This window comes from Notothenia rossii (genome assembly GCF_949606895.1).
Source record: "Notothenia rossii genome assembly, chromosome: 12".
Classification (NCBI taxonomy): domain Eukaryota; kingdom Metazoa; phylum Chordata; class Actinopteri; order Perciformes; family Nototheniidae; genus Notothenia; species Notothenia rossii.
This window is the reverse complement of record NC_136911.1, coordinates 24,344,453-24,371,129: the sequence shown is the minus strand read 5'-3', so window position 1 is coordinate 24,371,129 and position 26,677 is coordinate 24,344,453. Positions and strand designations below refer to the sequence as shown.

The 26,677-nt window shown below is 41.4% G+C and overlaps 1 protein-coding gene across 1 annotated transcript in view; it reads right to left on the bottom strand.

The window, feature by feature from the left end:
- Positions 1-20,717, bottom strand: part of rreb1a (ras responsive element binding protein 1a) — a 49,312-nt gene extending 28,595 nt beyond the window's left edge. Inside the window, exons 1-3 of the mRNA XM_079661862.1 lie at positions 20,654-20,717; positions 9,665-9,742; positions 1,733-1,901 (exon numbers count right to left, since the gene is read on the bottom strand). Coding sequence (XP_079517988.1) covers positions 1,733-1,901; positions 9,665-9,740 — 245 coding nt within the window. The 5' untranslated portion in view covers positions 9,741-9,742; positions 20,654-20,717. The remainder of the gene's footprint in view (positions 1-1,732; positions 1,902-9,664; positions 9,743-20,653) is intronic.
- Positions 20,718-26,677: the final 5,960 nt, after the last annotated feature.

The following is a 26,677-nucleotide window of genomic DNA, read 5'->3' as shown; positions in this document are numbered from 1 at the left end:
CTACATAGAGACTGAAAGGACTACATAAAGACTGAAAGGACTACATAGAGACTGAAAGGACTACACAGAGACTGAAAGGACTACATAAAGACTGAAAGGACTACATAGAGACTGAAAGGACTACATAAAGACTGAAAGGACTACATAGAGACTGAAAGGACTACACAGGGACTGAAAGGACTACATAGAGACTGAAAGGACTACACAGAGACTGAAAGGACTACAGAGAGACTGAAAGGACTACATAGAGACTGAAAGGACTACACAGGGACTGAAAGGACTACATAGAGACTGAAAGGACTACATAGAGACTGAAAGGACTACACAGAGACTGAAAGGACTACAGAGAGACTGAAAGGACTACACAGAGACTGAAAGGACTACATAGAGACTGAAAGGACTACATAAAGACTGAAAGGACTACATAGAGACTGAAAGGACTACACAGGGACTGAAAGGACTACAGAGAGACTGAAAGGACTACACAAAGACTGAATGGAGACTGAAAGGACTACATAGAGACTGAAAGGAGACTGAAAGGACTACATAGAGACTGAAAGGAGACTGAAAGGACTACATAGAGACTGAAAGGACTACATAGAGACTGAAAGGAGACTGAAAGGACTACATAGAGACTGAAAGGACTACATAGAGACTGAAAGGACTACACAAAGACTGAAAGGACTACAGAGAGACTGAAAGGACTACATAGAGACTGAAAGGACTACAGAGAGACTGAAAGGACTACATAGAGACTGAAAGGACTACACAGAGACTGAAAGGACTACATAAAGACTGAAAGGACTACATAGAGACTGAAAGGACTACATAGAGACTGAAAGGACCACATAGAGACTGAAAGGACTACACAGAGACTGAAAGGACTACATAGAGACTGAAAGGACTACACAGAGACTGAAAGGACTACATAGAGACTGAAAGGACTACATAAAGACTGAAAGGACTACATAGAGACTGAAAGGACTACATAAAGACTGAAAGGACTACATAGAGACTGAAAGGTCTACATAAAGACTGAAAGGACTACATAGAGACTGAAAGGACTACATAGAGACTGAAAGGACTACACAGGGACTGAAAGGACTACATAGAGACTGAAAGGACTACACAGAGACTGAAAGGACTACATAGAGACTGAAAGGACTACATAAAGACTGAAAGGACTACATAGAGACTGAAAGGACTACATAAAGACTGAAAGGACTACATAGAGACTGAAAGGACTACATAGAGACTGAAAGGACTACAGAGAGACTGAAAGGACTACATAAAGACTGAAAGGACTACATAGAGACTGAAAGGACTACAGAGAGACTGAAAGGACTACACAGAGACTGAAAGGACTACAGAGAGACTGAAAGGACTACATAGGACTACACAGGGACTGAAAGGACTACACAGAGACTGAAAGGACTACACAGGGACTGAAAGGACTACAGAGAGACTGAAAGGACTACACAGGGACTGAAAGGACTACAGAGAGACTGAAAGGACTACATAGGACTACACAGGGACTGAAAGGACTACACAGAGACTGAAAGGACTACACAGGGACTGAAAGGACTACATAGGACTACACAGGGACTGAAAGGACTACACAGAGACTGAAAGGACTACACAGGGACTGAAAGGACTACACAGAGACTGATAGGACTACACAGGGACTGAAAGGACTACATAAAGACTGAAAGGGCTACACAAAGTAAAGTACCTGGGCGAGGGTCCAGCGGAGGAGTTGTTGGAGGCGACCCCTCTCTCCTCCTCCTCTTCTCCGTTGATGTTCCCTGCTGACATCACGGCGGACATCATGGCGTTGATGGAGGAAAGGTCTCCTCCTCGCTCTCCGTTCTGAAGACACTCCCCCTCGTCTCCGTTCATCTCTGCGGAGACATTAAGATTCAACATTCCAGTCTTCCTCATCATGTGCTCAGCAGCCACAGTGTATGACAATCTGAGATCCCAGCTCCTCCAACAGAGCAACACAATAACACAGTTCAAATAGTGCAAGCAATGCAGTCAGTAATTAGCACGTTAGCTTCTGGTTGTGGTTACACTCATTATGTATCTCTGCACAGACACAAAAACACTGTAGAGGACTACAAAAACACTGTAGAGGACTACACAAAGACTAAAGGACTACAAAAAGACTAAAGGACTGCAAAAACACTGTAGAGGACTACAAAAACACTGTAGAGGACTACACAAAGACTAAAGGACTACAAAAAGACTAAAGGACTGCAAAAACACTGTAGAGGACTACACAAAGACTGAAAGGACTACAAAAAGACTGAAAGGACTACAAAAAGACTAAAGGACTGCAAAAACACTGTTGAGGACTACACAAAGACTGAAAGGACTACAAAAAGACTGAAAGGACTACACAAAGACTGAAAGGACTACAAAAAGACTGAAAGGACTACACAAAGACTGAAAGGACTACAAAAAGACTGAAAGGACTACACAAAGACTGAAAGGACTACAAAAAGACTAAAGGACTACAAAAACACTGTTGAGGACTACACAAAGACTGAAAGGACTACACAAAGACTAAAGGACTACAAAAAGACTAAAGGACTACAAAAACACTGTAGAGGACTACACAAAGACTGAAAGGACTACAAAAAGACTGAAAGGACTACACAGAGACTGAAAGGACTACAAAAAGACTGTACAGGACTAGAAAAATACTAAAGGACTACAAAAAGATTGAAAGGACTACACAGGGACTGAAAGGACCACAAAAAGACTGAAAGGACTACAAAAATACTAAAGGACTACAAAAAGACTGAAAGGACTACACAGGGACTGAAAGGACTACAAAAAGACTGAAAGGACTACACAGGGACTGAAAGGACTACAAAAAGACTGAAAGGACTACAAAAATACTAAAGGACTACACAGAGACTGAAAGGACTACAAAAAGACTGAAAGGACTACAAAAATACTAAAGGACTACACAGGGACTGAAAGGACTACAAAAAGACTGAAAGGACTACAAAAAGACTAAAGGACTACACAGAGACTGAAAGGACTACAAAAAGACTGAAAGGACTACACAGGGACTGAAAGGACTACAAAAATACTAAAGGACTACACAGGGACTGAAAGGACTACAAAAAGACTGAAAGGACTACAAAAATACTAAAGGACTACACAGAGACTGAAAGGACTTCAAAAAGACTGAAAGGACTACACAGGGACTGAAAAGACTACACAGGGACTGAAAGGACTACAAAAAGACTGAAAGGACTACACAGGGACTGAAAGGACTACAAAAATACTAAAGGACTACAAAAAGACTGTACAGGACTACAAAAATACTAAAGGACTACAAAAATACTAAAGGACTACACAAAGACTAAAGGACTACAAAAACACTAAAGGACTACAAAAACACTGTAGAGGACTACAAAAATAATAAAGGACTACAAAAAGAATGAAAGGACTACAAAAAGACTGAAAGGACTACAAAAAGACTGAAAGGACTACATAGACTGAAAGGACTACAAAAAGACTGAAAGGACTACATAGAGACTGAAAGGACTACACAGAGACTGAAAGGACTACACAGAGACTGAAATGACTACAAAAAGACTGAAAGGACTACATAGAGACTGAAAGGACTACACAGAGACTGAAATGACTACACAGAGACTGAAAGGACTACACAGAGACTGAAAGGACTACACAGAGACTGAAAAGACTACATAGAGACTGAAAGGACTACATAGAGACTGAAAGGACTACACAGAGACTGAAAGGACTACACAGAGACTGAAAGGACTACACAGAGACTGAAAAGACTACATAGAGACTGAAAGGACTACATAGAGACTGAAAGGACTACAAAAAGACTGAAAGGACTACATAGAGACTGAAAGGACTACACAGAGACTGAAAGGACTACACAGAGACTGAAAAGACTACATAGAGACTGAAAGGAGTACATAGAGACTGAAAGGACTACAAAAAGACTGAAAGGACTACACAGAGACTGAAAGGACTACATAAAAACTGAAAGGACTACATAGAGACTGAAAGGATTACACAGAGACTGAAAGGACTACACAGAGACTGAAAAGACTACATAAAGACTGAAAAGACTACATAGAGACTGAAAGGACTACATAGAGACTGAAAGGACTACAAAAAGACTGAAAGGACTACACAGAGACTGAAAGGACTACATAAAAACTGAAAGGACTACATAGAGACTGAAAGGATTACATAGAGACTGAAAGGACTACATAGAGACTGAAAGGACTACACAGAGACTGAAAGGATTACATAGAGACTGAAAGGACTACATAGAGACTGAAAGGACTACACAGAGACTGAAAAGACTACATAGAGACTGAAAGGACTACACAGAGACTGAAAGGACTACACAGAGACTGAAAGGATTACATAGAGACTGAAAGGACTACATAGAGACTGAAAGGACTACACAGAGACTGAAAGGATTACATAGAGACTGAAAGGACTACATAGAGACTGAAAGGACTACACAGAGACTGAAAGGACTACATAGAGACTGAAAGGACTACACAGAGACTGAAAGGACTACATAGAGACTGAAAGGACTACACAGAGACTGAAAGGACTACATAAAGACTGAAAGGACTACATAGAGACTGAAAGAACTACAGAGAGACTGAAAGGACTACACAGAGACTGAAAGGACTACATAAAGACTGAAGGGACTACACAGAGACTGAAAGGACTACACAGAGACTGAAAGGACTACACAAAGACTGAAAGGACTACACAGAGACTGAAAGGACTACATAAAGACTGAAAGGACTACATAGAGACTGAAAGGACTACACAAAGACTGAAAGGACTACACAGAGACTGAAAGGACTACACAAAGACTGAAAGGACTACACAGAGACTGAAAGGACTACACAGAGACTGAAAAGACTACATAGAGACTGAAAGGACTACACAGAGACTGAAAGGACTACATAAAGACTGAAAGGACTACATAGAGACTGAAAGGACTACAGAGAGACTGAAAGGACTACACAGAGACTGAAAGGACTACATAAAGACTGAAAGGACTACATAGAGACTGAAAGAACTACAGAGAGACTGAAAGGACTACATAAAGACTGAAAGGACTACACAGAGACTGAAAGGACTACATAAAGACTGAAAGGACTACACAGAGACTGAAAGGACTACATAAAGACTGAAGGGACTACACAGAGACTGAAAGGACTACACAGAGACTGAAAGGACTACACAGAGACTGAAAGGACTACATAGAGACTGAAAGGACTACATAGAGACTGAAAGGACTACACAGAGACTGAAAGGTCTACATAGAGACTGAAAGAACTACAGAGAGACTGAAAGGACTACATAGAGACTGAAAGGACTACACAGAGACTGAAAGGTCTACATAGAGACTGAAAGGACTGAAAGGACTACACAGAGACTGAAAGGTCTACATAGAGACTGAAAGGACTGAAAGGACTACATAGAGACTGAAAGGACTACATAAAGACTGAAAGGACTACACAGAGACTGAAAGGTCTACATAGAGACTGAAAGGACTACAAAAAGACTGAAAGGACTACACAGAGACTGAAAGGACTACATAGAGACTGAAAGGACTACACAGAGACTGAAAGGACTACACAGAGACTGAAAGGACTACACAGAGACTGAAAGGACTACACAGAGACTGAAAGGACTACATAAAGACTGAAAGGACTACATAGAGACTGAAAGGACTACATAAAGACTGAAAGGACTACATAGAGACTGAAAGGACTACATAAAGACTGAAAGGACTACATAGAGACTGAAAGGACTACATAAAGACTGAAAGGACTACATAGAGACTGAAAGGACTACATAAAGACTGAAAGGACTACATAGAGAATGAAAGGACTACACAGAGACTGAAAGGTCTACATAGAGACTGAAAGGACTACATAAAGACTGAAAGGACTACATAGAGAATGAAAGGACTACACAGAGACTGAAAGGACTACATAAAGACTGAAAGGTCTACATAGAGACTGAAAGGTCTACACAGAGACTGAAAGGTCTACATAGAGACTGAAAGGTCTACATAGAGACTGAAAGGTCTACATAGAGACTGAAAGGACTACACAGAGACTGAAAGGACTACATAAAGACTGAAAGGTCTACATAGAGACTGAAAGGACTACATAGAGACTGAAAGGACTACATAGAGACTGAAAGGTTTACACAAAGACACACTCACAGGGCTGCCAACACTCACGCATTGAGCGTGAGAGTCACGCAATTAACCCATATCTCACGCACTCACGCCACACTTGCCTTTCCTCACGCTAAGTTTTCGTCCAAAATAAATGTATATAAAAATAAAAATAAAGTGAAGGAACAGCAAACCGAGCGGTCTACGAAATGAGACGGTCTTCTGGCTTAGTTCAGTAAAGTTGGGACGATATTGGGAGATTCTGATTTCACGGATCAATAACTCATGAACAAAACGTTATTCAGACACAAATGACATCTCCTAAGTACCGTGGTGAGGAGGACAACGAACTACAATCACATTTTGATTTAAAAAAAAGCCAATACGCGCCGTCCTCCGAGCTGGACACATCACATTGGTCTCTATCCGCAGCCGGAGAAGAAACGAGTGCTCAGGGACCGTCTGCAAAGTGCAACTCCCAAAAAAGAGAATACAATCATATTCACTATTATACAGATTATTACTATAACTCACCACACACATCAAGAGTCTCCTGTGTGTCAGACTACAGCAAGGAGTTTGGAAGAATATGCTTTTGAATCATTATAATGTAAAGTCATCTTAAATAACTTTAATATTATTCAGTATATTTCTACCAAACTCACTATCTGCATTGTTGTTGTTAGCATCTGGTTAGCTAGCTGCGCTAACGGATAGAAGCTGTTTCTCAAACAATGAGAGGGAGAGCTGCGTCCTGTCAGACTGAGAGAGAGAACTACAGCTCAGTGAGGGAAGGGAGTGTTTAACTTTAGTCTAGTTATCTCAGTGGCTCTCAAACGGCTTGGTCACCATTTATGAGAATAAATGAAAATCAGTTTTGAAAAAACGATGACAGTGAAACAAGAATACAGTTTAAAGGGGAGTGATTTTTAAATATCCAAAAAGAAAATCTGTTCTGTTTCATATGGGCGTTGAGAGATGTATCTATAAATTCATTTTTGCTCTCAAAGTGAACCAGGTCGATGCATTTAACTACAATATGTATCTTTTTAAATCTTCCGGGGGAGCATGCCCCCAGACCCCACTAGAGGAGGTGAGGACCCCCCCCCCCCCCCACACTTATAAAATAGCACTTTCCCTCTGCTTACAAGAGCCTTATAAGAGTCGCGGGTACACTGTGTGTGTATTCCACTGCAGCGCCCGGTCATGGGAAACCCTAGTTTGTACATTCAATACATTTGGAACACATGAACGCTTCTTTTTCGGTTCACCAAAAATAAAATCTCAGTCCAAGCTGAACTCGAATGTTGGCAGCTCTGCACTCATTACATATCTCTACACTCATTACATATCTCTACACTCATTACATATCTCTACACTCATTATATATCTCTACACTCATTACATATCTCTACACTCATTACATATCTCTATACTCATTACATATCTCTACACTCATTACATATCTCTACACTCATTATATATCTCTACACTCATTACATATCTCTACACTCATTATATATCTCTACACTCATTACATATCTCTACACTCATTACATATCTCTACACTCATTACATATCTCTACACTCATTACATATCTCTACACTCATTACATATCTCTACACTCATTACATATCTCTACACTCATTATATATCTCTACACTCATTACATATCTCTACACTCATTACATATCTCTATACTCATTACATATCTCTACACTCATTACATATCTCTACACTCATTATATATCTCTACACTCATTACATATCTCTACACTCATTATATATCTCTACACTCATTACATATCTCTACACTCATTACATATCTCTACACTCATTACATATCTCTATACTCATTACATATCTCTACACTCATTACATATCTCTATACTCATTATATATCTCTACACTCATTACATATCTCTACACTCATTATATATCTCTACACTCATTACATATCTCTACACTCATTATATATCTCTACACTCATTACATATCTCTACACTCATTATATATCTCTACACTCATTACATATCTCTACACTCATTACATATCTCTATACTCATTACATATCTCTACACTCATTACATATCTCTACACTCATTATATATCTCTACACTCATTACATATCTCTACACTCATTACATATCTCTATACTCATTACATATCTCTACACTCATTACATATCTCTACACTCATTATATATCTCTACACTCATTATATATCTCTACACTCATTACATATCTCTACACTCATTACATATCTCTACACTCATTACATATCTCTATACTCATTATATATCTCTACACTCATTACATATCTCTACACTCATTACATATCTCTACACTCATTATATATCTCTATACTCATTACATATCTCTACACTCATTACATATCTCTACACTCATTATATATCTCTATACTCATTACATATCTCTACACTCATTACATATCTCTACACTCATTATATATCTCTATACTCATTATATATCTCTACACTCATTATATATCTCTACACTCATTACATATCTCTACACTCATTACATATCTCTACACTCATTACATATCTCTACACTCATTACATATCTCTACACTCATTATATATCTCTACACTCATTACATATCTCTACACTCATTACATATCTCTACACTCATTATATATCTCTACACTCATTATATATCTCTACACTCATTATATATCTCTACACTCATTATATATCTCTACACTCATTACATATCTCTACACTCATTACATATCTCTATACTCATTATATATCTCTACACTCATTATATATCTCTACACTCATTACATATCTCTACACTCATTACATATCTCTATACTCATTATATATCTCTACACTCATTATATATCTCTATACTCATTATATATCTCTACACTCATTACATATCTCTACACTCATTACATATCTCTACACTCATTATATATCTCTATACTCATTACATATCTCTACACTCATTATATATCTCTATACTCATTATATATCTCTACACTCATTACATATCTCTACACTCATTATATATCTCTATACTCATTACATATCTCTACACTCATTATATATCTCTACACTCATTATATATCTCTACACTCATTACATATCTCTACACTCATTATATATCTCTATACTCATTATATATCTCTATACTCATTACATATCTCTACACTCATTACATATCTCTACACTCATTACATATCTCTACACTCATTACATATCTCTACACTCATTATATATCTCTACACTCATTACATATCTCTACACTCATTACATATCTCTACACTCATTACATATCTCTACACTCATTACATATCTCTACACTCATTACATATCTCTATACTCATTATATATCTCTACACTCATTACATATCTCTATACTCATTATATATCTCTACACTCATTACATATCTCTACAGGAGGTTTGTTGTTTACCTTTGTGCGTCTCTTCCTCCTTCAGCTCCTCCTCTTCCTCCATCTTCATCTCCTCAAGCTGCTCCTCTTCCTCCATCACTGCACAAACACATGCAAAACATCTTAAACAAAAACATTTTCAGCTTTTTGGTGAAAATAAGAGCTTTAGAGGTTTGGACGGGATATTTAATAAAACCTTCAAAGACCACGAGCAGTCCGGCACGATAAGAATAATAATTCATTTATTTGATATAGGCGCCTTTCAAGGCTCTCAAGGTCGCCGATCACAATGAACCGAACATGACAGGTGAATCACCTTTAACCTGGGACAGGTGAATCACCTTTGACCTGGGACAGGTGAATCACCTTTAACCTGGGACAGGTGAATCACCTTTGACCTGGGACAGGTGAATCACCTTTAACCTGGGACAGGTGAATCACCTTTAACCTGGGACAGGTGAATCACCTTTAACCTGGGACAGGTGAATCACCTTTAACCTGGGACAGGTGAATCACCTTTGACCTGGGACAGGTGAATCACCTTTACCCTGGGACAGGTGAATCACCTTTGACCTGGGACAGGTGAATCACCTTTAACCTGGGACAGGTGAATCACCTTTGACCTGGGACAGGTGAATCACCTTTACCCTGGGACAGGTGAATCACCTTTGACCTGGGACAGGTGAATCACCTTTGACCTGGGACAGGTGAATCACCTTTGACCTGGGACAGGTGAATCACCTTTACCCTGGGACAGGTGAATCACCTTTACCCTGGGACAGGTGAATCACCTTTAACCTGGGACAGGTGAATCACCTTTACCCTGGGACAGGACTTTAAACACAGGGGAAGAGTTTGTACTACATGCATTCAAGTCCTGAACATGTTGGTCACATGGTCAGGACCTGAACATGTTGGTCACATGGTCAGGACCAGAACATGAAGGTCAAATGGTCAGGACCAGAACATGTTGGTCACATGGTCAGGACCAGAACATGTTGGTCACATGGTCAGGACCAGAACATGTTGGTCACATGGTCAGGACTTGAACATGAAGGTCACATGGTCAGGACTTGAACATGTTGGTCACATGGTCAGGACCTGAACATGTTGGTCACATGGTCAGGACTTGAACATGAAGGTCACATGGTCAGGACTTGAACATGTTGGTCACATGGTCAGGACCTGAACATGTTGGTCACATGGTCAGGACTTGAACATGAAGGTCACATGGTCAGGACTTGAACATGTTGGTCACATGGTCAGGACCTGAACATGAAGGTCACATGGTCAGGACCTGAACATGTTGGTCACATGGTCAGGACTTGAACATGTTGGTCACATGGTCAGGACCTGAACATGTTGGTCACATGGTCAGGACCTGAACATGAAGGTCACATGGTCAGGACTTGAACATGTTGGTCACATGGTCAGGACTTGAACATGTTGGTCACATGGTCAGGACTTGAACATGTTGGTCACATGGTCAGGACTTGAACATGTTGGTCACATGGTCAGGACTTGAACATGTTGGTCACATGGTCAGGACTTGAACATGTTGGTCACATGGTCAGGACTTGAACATGTTGGTCACATGGTCAGGACTTGAACACAGTTACAGAGGGAGGGTACTGGAAGAGCTGAGTAATGGAAATAAAGAGTGTTTCTCTCAGAGAGGAGAGAAGAAGAAGAAGAGGTAATTACTGCTTCCTGTTTGGCAGCCCCCACAGGAAGCAGCTCTCCAGAGCCACTTCCTCCTCCAGTGTGTGTGTGTGTGTGTGTGTGTGTGTGTGTGTGTGTGTGTGTGTGTGTGTGTGTGTGTGTGTGTGTGTGTGTGTGTGTGTGTGTGTGTGTGTGTGTGTGTGTGTAGGAGGAGAGGATGTTAAATGATGAGAAAAAAGTCAATAGTTTTTAAATAATATATAAACCAGTTATAGATTTTAAATAAAATTTAAAATCACAAGGAGGAGGAGTGTACTGCTGACAACTGGCTCAGTGTGTGTGTGTGTGTGTGTGTGTGTGTGTGTGTGTGTGTGTGTGTGTGTGTGTGTGTGTGTCAGTGCACCTGCCATGGCCATGTTACAGTTTGTCATGTAAGAGCAGTGTAAGGTCACACACACACACACACACACACACACACACACACACACACACACACACTGAAATGAAGAAGAGGAGAAGCACCTCTTTTCACCCTCCGTCTGAAACCAGAGCTGGGCTGCACTGTTGTGATTGGTCCACCACCAGCTCAGAGATATCACGTACAATGTGTTGGGAGCACTAGAGTGTTACATAGTGATGTCACTGTGTTCAGGAGGTAAACGAACACCTCTAGAACTACAGGAGAGAGAGCAGGGACTCTTTAGTGAAGGGTGCAAAAAGATGCACTTTTAAAAGATGTATGATTCCTCAGACAGTGTGTGTGTGTGTGTGTGTGTGTGTGTGTGTGTGTGTGTGTGTGTGTGTGAGAGAGAGAGAAAGTATGATGGCTGGTTGGTGTTACAGCATCTGCTCCCAGCCATCACCCACACACACACACACACACACACACACACACACACACACACACACACACACACACACACACACACACACACACACACACACACACACACACACACACACACACACACACACACACACACACACACACACACACACACACACACACACACACACACACACACACACACACACACACACACACACACACACACACACACACACACACACACACACACACACACACACACACACACACACACACCGAGAGAGAGAGAGTGCTGACATCCTGACATTCCTGCACATCCATGCAAAAGCAGAAAAAAAGCTCTCTGTGTGTGTGTGTGTGTGTGTGTGTGTGTGTGTGTGTGTGTGTGTGTGTGTGTGTGTGTGTGTGTGTGATCTCTAACTCCCTCTTCTTAACAACATGGTATAAAGAAGATGCTCTAAACTGGAACTCAACGTCTTGATATATCACAACACATATATATTTATTCAATCCTTCCAGATCCTCTACAGCAGGGATGGGCTACTTGGATGGTGGTGGGGGCCACATAATGTATGTACTGGCCACCAGGGGGCCACAGATTCTCTTACACAAAATTACATGTATTGTATGTAATTGTCTAACTTGAACCTGACTGCTGCCCCTCAGCGCAGCTACCCCTCCCTCCCTCCCTCCCTCTGACATTATGAATGAAAAGCGTATAGTAATCATTGATGACACGGCAGGGTCCGTTTGTTTCCATCTGATTTCAAATAAACAAAGTCTTGGTTTTTAGAATATTAAACTTGTTTCACCAAATTCAGATGATAAACACCACTTTGAAGCGTGTAAAGGCATGATGACAAGCGGCAACTTAACGTAACAGCAGGCACAACAACAGCCGGTGTTTATTGTGAGTGTTTCCCGGGGAAACAAACACAATACACAAAAACGCGTCACAGATTATTTTGTGGTATTTGGCTGCCGAACGAAATCATGTACGCAGCTCGAGACGTAACTAGGAGTCTAGTGGACGGTATCAGTACTACAAGTACAAAAATGCTGTCAAAATTATCGCGTTAACGGCGGTAATTAATTTTTGGAATTAATTGCGTTGAAATATTTAACGCATGTGCAGAATGGCCCGCCCCATACATCCCACCAGTGGCAGCGCCAGGGTATGGCTGGGGTAGGCTACAGCCATATCAAGAAATGGCTTAGCCCCACCTTAGCCCCACCTTAGCCCCACCTTAGCCCCACCATGAACAATGATGTTAAAGTAATCAAAATAAAGTCCGCCAACTCGCGCGGAGTAAATCACACAGACAGCAGTTAGTAAGATTGATTTCAGTAGCCACTTGTCTGGAAATACTGAAGACTAGAAACGGTTTTGAAAACTTTTGTCACGTAGTGATCGTCTTCTCAATAGAACATCTTTGATAATGTCTTCTGGCCAATCAGAATCAAGATAACGGCGTGGTGTTGTTGCAGGAAGTCCTGACGGAGAATACTTTTGCTGTAGTACATCTCTATATACATCGATACAACATTACGTGTTGATAGAAATCAACACGTAATGAAATAAGACCCCACGGTTTGATGATTGATAGGTGTGTGGGCTGTCTTTCATTTTGACACACAGAACAATGTTATAATAAACATGCTTTATGTTAAATGGATATATCCGCCTTCTTTCATTTATCTTTCCATTCCCACAACAATATACATAAAGAAATGTTATAATTATATATAATTCAAATGGTGATTAATCTGATTCATTAATTTTTAAGCTGTGATTAATCTGATTAAAATGTTAATTGTTTGACAGCCCTAATTTTTTTATTAATTACGTTGCTTATAAATTAATCTGAGGGCCGCAAAAAGAGGAGACCCCCGGGCCGCCATTTGCCCATCCCTGCTCTACAGGCTTTAGGAAAACAGGGATTCTTAGTTGCTTTAACAACATGAAGTTATTCAGATATTTCTAACTGCATCTCTAACCCTCTAACCGTCCAGAAAGAAGAGAAACTAAAACCCTCGTCTTCACCAGTTCAGAGCGTATCATATATATCTTTAGTTAACTCACCAGACGTAGAAGATTATTAAACGTTATAATCCTGAGTTTTGTTTAGAGTTAAACTGTACTTAAGCTAGTTTAACATTAACAGGTAGCACTGTTGCCACGGTGACCGTAACTAAGACACTTGGAGGTTAACTGGCAGGTAAACAGACAACCTCATTTCATTTACATTTCACTGATTACTCATTTGAAGTTGAATAAAGCAACTTAAACTGCACACTGAATATTTGCTGATTTTCTGACTCATTTATAATCATTCAACTTTATTTTAGCTAATAATGGTTCGAAATGCAAGGAATCACAATATTCTGCTTGGACCTCTGTAAAGAATATATTTCTTAAAGGTTTTAGTATTTATTTGCCATTATTTTTTCAAATTAAGTCTCTTTTAATCATCAGGATTGTTTATATGGGAACAATCTGAATAAAAGTCTTTATTCTAAGTATTTTTAGTAATGTATTAAAAGTTAGGAGAGAGCTGGTTCTCACAGTGTTTGTTGACCTGAAGCATTTTGGCCTTTCCTAACTGACCTCAGCTGAGCAAACACTGTCTGTTTAAGGTGAGAAAACACTTTAAAAACTGCCAGAGAAATGACTTTTATACTTATAAAACTGAGGTTTCTATATAAATAGACTCTCCCAGAGAGCTAGGGTATTTAAAGAGGATCACTTGAAGCAGTAAAAGGACTCAGATTGAGTTTAAACTCAGTTAAAGTAATGTTGTTTCTGTGGAGGTTTCACAGCCTCCTGCTGAGTGGCACCTGTGTGAAGATTTAACATCTGACAGAGGAGGAGGAGGAGGAGGAGGAGGAGGAGGAGGAAGAAGAAGAGGAGAAAGAGGAGGCAGAGTTGAAAAGTTTCCCCGTCACCTGATATCCATAAATCTTCCTCCGACAGCCGGGACATAAATCTGGAGCTCAGAAACCTCAGAGTTCAGTTTCTCCCAACAACACTCAGCACACAGCAGTTACAGCATCACTACTCACTTATCTTATTATTAAATAGTAAATACAAGCTTTTATTGTGATTTGATTCTGTTTAAACAACCAACACATCTCCTGCAATAACCCTAAGCTAACAGTAAAGCTAGCATCACAGCAATTCATCTACCTAGCATCAGGAATACAGCTAATGGGTTATAAATGACATGATCTAACGTTGACTAAATGCTAAATGCCTCTCAGAGTTAGTTAGCATGCTCATTCATTATCATGGCATTTCAAATGAATGCTATCTGCAGAGCTAAGTGCTATTTTAATTGGAACCAGTTTAGTAGCATCATTTGTGATGCTAACAACATTTAAAGCTAATAAACTAACAGTCTGTTTTACTGTTAGCATCCCAATAAACTCTTTCGAGCTAAATAGCATTAGCTTTTCAAACTCTGCTAGTTAGTTGTATATTTTTAGCGTCGTTAGCCCAGCATTAGCATTGTTAGCCTAGCATTAGCATTGTTAGCCTAGCATTAGCATAGTGGGATAAAGTGAGGGCGCTATCTTTAAAGGCCAACTACTATTCTGAAGTTAATTAGAGGGTATCTGTCCGAAAACAAAGGATGTTTGGTGTAGTAGTAGTAGTACTCTCTGTTCATCTAATAATTACTTTCTAATTATTGTAAACTATAAATAAGGTGTAAATATTAGCAGAAGTAGATATATAACTGTAAGCTATGAGAGTGAGTCAGCTTTTTTCCTTATCTTAACCATGCTACTGTAGTTAGCCGTCGAGTGTGTTGTTACGTCGAGCCACAGTTTAAATGTTAACTTACTTTAATAAACGTCATCTTAGCATCTATTTCCCTTAACGTTTAACCAGCTGTTACGCTCTGTTAGCCGAGGACTGTTAGCAGCCTGTAGCTGTTAGCATCCTTTACAGCAAACTGACTAAACTGACAGCTGCTGTAGAAAACAAACTTACCCCCTCTTCCTCTTTTATATTTATATTTAAGGTATAAGTACTCAGATCTTGTCGTGGAAGTAGAAGTACTCAGATATTGTACTGGAGTAAAAGTAGAAGTACTCAGGTCTTGTCGTGGAAGTAGAAGTACTCAGATCTCGTAGTGGAAGTAGAAGTACTCAGATATTGTACTGGAGTAAAAGTAGAAGTATTCAGATCTTGTGCTTGAGTAAAAGTAGAAGTACTCAGATCTTGTACTGGAGTAAAAGTAGAAGTATTCAGATCTTGTGCTTGAGTAAAAGTAGAAGTACTCAGATCTTGTTCTTGAGTAAAAGTAGAAGTACTCAGATCTTGTTCTTGAGTAAAAGTAGAAGTACTCAGATCTTGTACTGGAGTAAAAGTAGAAGTACTCAGATCTTGTTCTTGAGTAAAAGTAGAAGTACTCAGATCTTGTACTTGTGTAAAAGTAGAAGTACTCAGATCTTGTACTGGAGTAAAAGTAGAAGTACTCAGATCTTGTACTGGAGTAAAAGTAGAAGTACTCAGATCTTGTTCTTGAGTAAAAGTAGAAGTACTCAGATCTTGTACTTGTGTAAAAGTAGAAGTACTCAGATCTTGTGCTTGAGTAAAAGTACTCAGATCTTGTGCTTGAGTAAAAGTAGAAGTATTCAGATCTTGTGCTTGAGTAAAAGTAGAAGTATTCAGATCTTGTGCTTGAGTAAAAGTAGAAGTACTCAGATCTTGTACTTGTGTAAAAGTAGAAGTACTCAGATCTTGTGCTTGTGTAGAAGTAGAAGTACTCAGATCTTGTACTTGAGTAAAAGTAGAAGTACTCAGATCTTGTACATGAGTAAAAGTAGAAGTACTCAGATCTTGTACTTGAGTAAAAGTAGAAGTACTCAGATCTTGTTCTTGAGTAAAAGTAGAAGTACTCAGGTCTTGTACTTGAGTAAAAGTAGAAGTACTCAGATCTTGTTTTTGAGTCAAAGTAGAAGTACTCAGATCTTGTTCTTGAGTAAAAGTAGAAGTACTCAGATCTTGTACTTCAGTAAAAGTAGAAGTACTCAGATCTTGTTCTTGAGTAAAAGTAGAAGTACTCAGATCTTGTACTTGAGTAAAAGTAGAAGTACTCAGGTCTTGTACTTGAGTAAAAGTAGAAGTACTCAGATCTTGTACTTCAGTAAAAGTAGAAGTACTCAGATCTTGTACTTGAGTAAAAGTAGAAGTACTCAGATCTTGTTCTTGAGTAAAAGTAGAAGTACTCAGATCTTGTTCTTGAGTAAAAGTAGAAGTACTCAGATCTTGTTCTTGAGTAAAAGTAGAAGTACTCAGATCTTGTTCTTGAGTAAAAGTAGAAGTAGTAAGTAAGTTCCTCTAAATTGTTTTAAGTACTTTGCACCACAGGTGTCGGCTAGCAGTGTTTAGAGGAGAGGGATGGGGGAGGAGGTGACCATATGTCGGCTATTTATTATCTCCTCCTCCTCCTCCTCCTCTCTTCATCCTCACACACTCCTCCATGCGGTGAACGCCCAGAAACAGGAACAGGAGGAACCAGATTCCTGTGAGCGTTTCTTTGTTTCTTTGCACTAACATGCAGCGTTCATTAGCCGCCATGCTAACGCTAACAGCAGCTCTTCCCTTCACGCAGATTCCTCATGGCTGCTCACTTGCATTCAGAGTGCAGAGAGGAGCTTGTTAGTAAACACGCAGCGCAGGGACTCTTAGGTCAACCTATCTGTACAGGTGGACCTCTTCTTTATGGCCTCGACTCAATCACAATAAAGTTACTGTGTAAAAACAGAAAGAAGAAGGTGGCTCTAGCATCTTAAACTAACAGCATCTTTTCTCCTCTGATGCTACGCAGATCATCTAGATGTTCTGGCTCCAAAGATGCATCTGAAGCTAATGAAGCTGTTTACTCACTGGTGAAAGCAAATGGAGCTAATGAAGATGTTTACTCACTGGTGAAAGCAAATGGAGCTAATGAAGATGTTTACTCACTGGTGAAAGCAAATGGAGCTAATGAAGATGTTTCTTCTGAAAGGATTTCAGTACTTCAAGCTACCTTAAAGCTAACTATGCTTTATTTTCTCATGTGATGCTAGCAGCTGAAATTAATAAAGCTATCTTTGCTCAACAGATGCATTTGAAGGTAATTAGCTGAACTGTTCAGGGCTCAAAGGACTATTTAAAGTTTTAAAACCAGTTAAGAGAATGGAAACTATAGGCTACAGGTGGTTCGATAGTACCTTAGTCTTATTATCCGACTAGACTGTGAAAAGTGTGGATCAGTTGGGCAACACAGCACACGATGCTCAGAAACTTCACAACTAAACTCCCAACAACAACAACATCCAACAGGTGATGGATTGTGAAATCTTAATTATGTTTGAAATAGCTAAACTGATGCTGGTGTTTCAGCCAATCAGCATCGAGGCTCAGAGAGGGAAGGAATCTGTGGCCGTTTCTCAATCGCGAGGACGCTTGCTTGGTAGCACATGTCTTCCAAGTCACTTGCTTCAGAAGCAAAGCATTGTGGGGATTTTAAGGACGAGAAGTCTACCCATGTGCAGCCTCGAAATTACCCCCAAACCAAGGACGCGGCCTCGGTGGAATTCCAAGTATGCTGGAGATTGGAACAGCCCTTCGGCGGCACTCGATGACGTAGCATCCTTGAAATATTGGCTTGGAAGCCAGTTTCCTCGAGATTGAGAGACGGCCAGTTACACACACACACACACACACACACACACACACACACACACACACACACACACACACACACACACACACACACACACACACACACACACACACACACACACACACACACACACACACACACACACACACACACACACACACACACACACACACACACACACACACACACACACACACACACACACACACACACACACACACACACACACACACACACACACACACACACACACACACACACACACACACACACACACACACACACACACACACACACACCCTGAAGCAGCAGCTCTGTTAGGACTTGTTAAAACTCTCGCCTGAAACTCAGAGCAGAAAATCCCAGGCTTTCTTTCTCTGTTTGTTTTTGAAACTGAACATTATTTTATATATTATATATATTGAAATGTGAGGGTGTGTGTGCAGGGATTTACTCCTGTTGCACGTTGATGGAGGTGTATCTGTGCAGTTTCAATAACTTTTGCACAAAGTTTTGCAGGAAAAGTTCCCAATATTTAACTTTATTAATACATTATCTGAAGGCAAATAAAATAATATAGGCCATTTTTAACGATGCAGAAGAGCTGTTTCTTCATCGATTGAATATATAAATAAATAATTGTTAAGTAATCCTTTTAGAAACACATCTTCCTTTTTAGTGCATATGATCTTTTACCATCTGTCTGTCATGAAAAAAAAAGGGATTTTTTTAAGATTTTGTTTTCCATCTTTTGCACAAATTAAAAACTTCTGTTAATTATTTATTGCACGTGTGCTCTCTCCTCACTCTTGCATCATCTCATGTGTGTGTGTGTCGTCCTACAGCATGGTTACAGATTGACTGGTGTGTGTGTGTGTGTGTGTGTGTGTGTGTGTGTGTGTGTGTGTGTGTGTGTGTGTGTGTGTGTGTGTGTGTGTGTGTGTGTGTGTGTGTGTGTGTGTGTGTGTGTGTGTGTGTGTGTGTGTGTGTGTGTGTGTGTGTGTGTGTGTGTGTGTGTGTGTTGGAGTTTAGCCCCGCTGTGATAAAGTGTTGAGATAGCATCGCTGCTGTGTGAGCTCTACTGTACAGCATGCCAGAGGGGGGGGAGGGGGCAGTCTCAGCCAATCACAGCGCAGCATCACTGTGGAAAATATCTGCCGGCTCTCAGCCAATCAGAGCGCAGATTCCACCACACACTCACTCACATGTTTCTACTCTTCGCTTATCATCAACTGTCTTCAAACACCTGAATACTTTACTAACTAAACACAATACACACATAACAACATGGTAAACAACATGGTAAACAACATGGTAAACAACATGGTCCAGCGGCCAATGAGGAAACAGCGTTTACGTTTCAGCAGAATCGTGAGAGAGGAAGAGGAAGATGATCAGGTGATAAATGATGAGTTTTCTGATCAGCGAGAAAGCAGCAGGTGATGCAGCGCGTACAGGTGTGGGTGTGTGTGTTTGTGTGTGTGTGTGTGTGTGTGTGTGTGTGTGTGTGTGTGTGTGTGTGTGTGTGTGTGTGTGTGTGTGTGTGTGTGTGATTATAAGCCTCTAATAATCTGCTTTATATATTTATTTATAGGAAATAATCGTCATCATTTTCAGTTGAATGAAAACATGTGTGAGGTACACAGGTGCATTGTGGGTAATGTAGTTTGCAGACTAATGCAGTATTTTAAAGTATATGTAAGTAAAGGAGGAGGATGAAGTAAAAGAGAAAGTACTCTGTGTACTTCCGGAGAAATATAGAATGGGGGGGGCATGCTGCTGATGAAGAGGATAAACTGAAGATGATGATGATGAAGAGGAGGAGGGGGGGGTTATATTTACCGTCCTCTCGTTAACAACTCGTTGAGCCGGTTTGATGTGTGTGTGTCTGCAACCACTGCTCACACTGCAGGGGGAGAGAGACACCGTCAGTGACACACACACACACACACACACTGTACATCATAACACACACACACACACACACTGTACATCATAACACACACACACACACACACACTGTACATCATAACACACACACACACACACAGTACATCATAACACACACACACACACACACTGTACATCATAACACACACACACACACACACACACAGTACATCATAACACACACACACACTACATCATAACACACACACACACTACATCATAACACACACACACACTGTACATCATAACACACACACACACTGTACATCATAACACACACACACACACTACATCATAACACACACACACACTACATCATAACACACACACACACTGTACATCATAACACACACACACACTACATCATAACACACACACACACTGTACATCATAACACACACACACACTACATCATAACACACACACACACACTACATCATAACACACACACACACTACATCATAACACACACACACACTGTACATCATAACACACACACACACTACATCATAACACACACACACACTACATCATAACACACACAGTAATACACACACAGTACATAACATACACACACTGCAGGGGGAGAGAGATACTGACACACACACACACACACACACACACACACACACACACACACACACACACACACACACACACACACACACACACACACACACACACACACACACACACACACACACACACACACACACACACACACACACACACACACACACACACACACACACACACACACACACACACACACACACACACACACAGTTGTTCAAACACGCAACAGCGAAGAAGAGAGGTTAAAAACTACAAAAGATTCAATGGAACTACAAATGGCTGATCGTCTGACAGCAGCTCTGTCCCCGTTGTTTCCACACACACCCCCGCCTCTGTTAGTACACATTTACTGACACACATTTGTATCATCTGTTGTAGACCCAAATAAATCAAATTAAATAAGAACTCATTCTCCAAAAAGATAAACGCCATTCTTAAAATGTATAAACGAACAATAGTTTGATTAATATTGATTAGAGTGCACAAAATAAATAAAATGATTGAGAGAAGAAAAAGAGATATCTCTCAAAACCCAGTTAGGGGGGGCCGTCCCTTATAGATACCGTCTCTTTACGTTAGTGAGCCGGATCATTTGGCTCGACTTTAATGCTGCGCTCACATTACAGTTTAGGAACTGGGGTAGTTACTATGGTAACACAGTGTAGGCGGGGCGATCGGCTTTTTGGCGGGCGGCGCGGCGCTGCATACAACTGCCGTGACGTCATCTTCAATGCAACACAAAACACACAACAACAGTGGAGGACGTGGAAGCCGTCGTGCGCTGGCTTCTTGGGATGTGCTTCTTTTCTTCTTAGGTTCACTGTTTTCAAAAATGCTGCAAGCGTCTCTTAATATATGCGACACTGGGGATTAAGTCGCGCGAGAATTGTGACGATTCTCTCTGACCAATCAGCAGTCGTCCCTAGTTTAGCATATTGCGCCCGCTTGTTGGCCTCCATAGAACCAGGATTTAGTCGGGCCAGAAAAAAGGTGAACAAGTAGCCCCGGTCCGGAACTAGGCCGAGTGGAAGCGCAACCATAACAGGCCCCGCACGGCTCGGCACGCTTAAAGCGAGCTCCGCGCTGCGGTGTGAATGCGCCATTAAAGCTCCGGCTCTCTCGACTCTTCATGTTTCCAAAGTTTACCACGGAGCCTCAGTTTCTCCGCTGCTCGCAGCTCACGCACTCCGCTAAAACCCCCCCGCTCCGTGCGTCCAAATCGCGCACGTTCCGTGTTGTCCCGTAGCGGGCACCTTCGATGTCGGGGAACGATCCTCAATACTCTGAACAGAATCCCCCCAGACTGCTTTGCCCCTCCAGCAGGGACGGCCTCGTCCTTTTCCTCATTTCAAGAGATAACAACTCTCGATCTTTTCTCAAATTATTAATATCTTTGGACGCCCTCGGCTCGCGTTCAGGGCGCCCCGAGCTGAATAAGACCCCCCCCTGGCGGAAACGCTGCAACAGAGGTTTTAAAAAAACTACAAAACATTAAAAGAAACTACAAACAGAATGTGGTTCGGGTACATCTCTGTCAGTCCGTAGAAAACAGGAGCTAATCTGAGATAAAGATGAAGAAGAGGAGGAAGAAGAAGATGAATAAGAGGAGGAAGAAGATGATGAAGAAGAGGAGGATGAAGAGGATGCAACAGGCTGCAAAGCTGCTGTTGGAGAGGAGGTATTTGTGGACGATGGAGGATGAGGAGAGGGGGAAGGAGGAAGATTAAGAGCTTAACGAGACCTAAGGCTAATTAGGATGCAGAGGAAGAGGAGGACGAAGAGGAGGAGGAGGAGCATCTTTTCAGGTTTACAAAGAGATCCTAAACTACATCCTGCGTCACCACGTTAGCCACGTTAGCATGATGTGTTAAAACCCGTTAGCTCGTGATGCTAACAGGCAGTTAGCGGCTCTCTGGCTAATCTGCAGCCCGTTAGCATCACAAGCTAACGACAACAATGCAGGCAGTTAGCGCTGCTAGCTCATTAGCTGCTGGCTTAGCAGGAGCTTTGTGGGTTAAAGGGTGTGTGTGTGTGTGTGTGTGTGTGTGTGTGTGTGTGTGTGTGTGTGTGTGTGTGTGTGTGTGTGTGTGTGTGTGTGTGTGTGTGTGGGGGTCAGGTTACACTCCTCAAATAGACACCAACACAAACAGTTTAAACCTTTTCATCCTGGTTAGATTTGTGCTTACGAGGATGTCAGTTTTAAATATATGGAAATATTTGAAACCTTTTGTTAAAAAATACTCTTGAGTTATAGTTAGATGTAATAAAGGTGGGATGCTTTGAAGAAGTTATTGAAAATGTAAAAAAACGTTTTTAAATGTTGGAGGAAGAGAGGACTGCTGACAACTGGCTCAGTGTGTGTGTGTGTGTGTGTGTGTGTGTGTGTGTGTGTGTGTGTGTGTGTGTGTGTGTGTGTGTGTGTGTGTGTGTGTGTGTGTGTGTGTGTGTGTGTGCGTGTAGGAATGCTTTTGGTTGACAGGCATGAACAAGTGCAGAGAGCCTGGAGGAGGACCGATTTAAAAGATGACATGTTAAAATAAAATGGGATTTGTAGTCCTTTACTTTGTTTCAACTACAACTCTTATTCCAGGAAATTTTACTCATCACACCTTCAGATCCTTCACACAGGAAGCAGGGCATCTCACACACACACACACACACACACACACACACACACACACACACACACACACACACACACACACACACACACACACACACACACACACACACACACACACACACACACACACACACACACACACACACACACACACACACACACACACACACACACACACACACACACACACACACACACACACACACACACACACACACACACACACACACACACACACACACACACACACAGGATGAGAGGGGGAGTCAGTAAAAACAGGAAGTGAGAGAAGAAGAAGGAGGAGAATCCAGTCGGACCAGACGAGCAACTTCTTCTTCTCTGCTCCTAATCCTGTAAACTCTGCCCTGATTGGCCGGCTGCCCGACACCCTGCCTGCAAGCTGGCAGCTGATTGGCTGATGAGGCCGCTGCCAAAACACCTCAAGGACACACACACACCTCCCCCTGACTGTGAGCATCCTTATCAACACACACACTTCTCTCTCACACACACACACTATTTTCTCTCTCTCTCTCTCTCACACACACTTCTCTCTCACACACACACACACTTCCCTCTCTCAGACACACACACACTCTTTTCTCTCTCTCTCTCTCTCTCACACACACACACTCTTTTCTCTCTCTCTCTCTCTCACACACACTTCTCTCTCACACACACTTCCCTCTCTCACACACACATAGTCAGTGATTGGTCAACAGGTCTGGTCTTGTGCAGAAACAGGTTTACCTGCAGCAGAGTTTCTTATTGAGAGAGGTTCTTATGAATGACCACACACACACACACACACACACACACACACACACACACACACACACACACACACACACACACACACACACACACACACACACACACACACACACACACACACACACACACACACACACACACACACACACACACACACACACACACACACACACACACACACACACACACACACACACACACACACACACACACACACACACACACACACACACACACACACACACACACACACGTGATGACTCAGCAGTTTGACTTCCTCTAATATTATCATGAGAAACATCAAAAAAACTGAGAACGCTGCAAAATGAGAGTCAGCTGACTGAGAGTGTGTGTGTGTGTGTGTGTGTGTGTGTGTGTGTGTGTGTGTCTATCCTCCTCCAGCTTTCTGTAATTACAGACACTGATGGGGGGCAATAAGTCAGAGCAGGGGGGCTGTCAACATGCTGAGCAGCTGTCACACACACACACACACACACACACACACACACACACACACACACACTAACAGGTGTCTCAGACAGCAGCGACCTCTCCTCTGTGAGCCTCATTCATGCAGACGCTAACAGATGCTAAGCTAACGGCTGTGTGTGTGTGTGTGTGTGTGTGTGTGTGTGTGTGTGTGTGTGTGTGTGTGTGTGTGTGTGTGTGTGTGTGTGTGTGTGTGTGTGTGTGTGTGTGTGTGTGTGTGTGTGTGTGTGTGTGTGTGTGTGTGTCTGACTCTGAAGGCTCTTTATTCACTTGCAGGTCACAGATGCTTTTCACTCACAACAGCAGTTAGCAGATGATAAACATACACACTAGGGATGGGAATTTGAAAGCAAATGTATATTCGAATATTCAACCCCCCAAAAAACGGTTAACCGGTTTAACGAAATGTAAATATCCTATAAAAAGAAAATTGGGTAAAAAAAACTATTTTAAAAAAAAAATGTGAAAAGATGTTTTTCAATAATTTTTGGAAATAAATACATACATGTTCAAATAAGTGTAGAAACTAAGTCGAATTTGTCACATTTATTAATCACACTTTGACAGCTATAGGCCTACAGCTTTCATGTGTGGCGGCGATTCACAATCAGGCCAGCTGTAGAGAAGACCCTCTCAGCTGGAGCGGAGGTTGCGGGTATAGCAAGGTATAGCAAGGTATAGCAAGGTATAGCATGTATATAAGTTTAATGTGGCATAGTCTGACCTCTACAGCGCACTCACTAACCTGGTGGAAATGTTTCCACACATTACTCCTTTTTGACGCCATGTCTGTTGTGTAGGACTCTTCTTAGAGTGTAAATAATTACCGGACTATGACTGGTAAAATATGTTGAATACCGGCAAAAATAAATCTCTCCTGTCAAAATGTCTTTGTACTTTACCGCCACACACGGTTGCCAAGCAGCGCTTATTGTTGTTTAGGCTGGCCCCTCGTGTGTCGCGAGTGTTGACAGGGGGCGGGGGAGCACGCTCATGAACTGTTAGCGCCGGAACCTCGCAACGGCTGCGGAGCGCATTTACGCCGCATTTGGGCCTAAGATGAGGTTTGAGTCTGCGTGGTCTGCGTGTAGGGAGGGGCCGCAGCCATATCATTGGCTATAACTAGATCTGATGGATTTGGACATAAACGCGAGTGAAGTATAACCGGACGAAGAGAGAGAGAGAGATCACCTGCAGCTCTGCCCGCTGTGAGGGACCGGTGAGCGGAGCAACACACACCTTTAGACCTGACACACTCAGCTATGGCTCTGTCGTATACATTGAATTATTCCATTTGATAATATGTAATCAACTTAGGCACCCCTCACAAAGTAATTATTATTAATCAAAATATTCATAACTCATATTCGAATACATGAATAATTTCGAATATTCAATTAATCGTTCCCATCCCTAATACACAGTCACACACAAACAGTCACACACAAACAGTC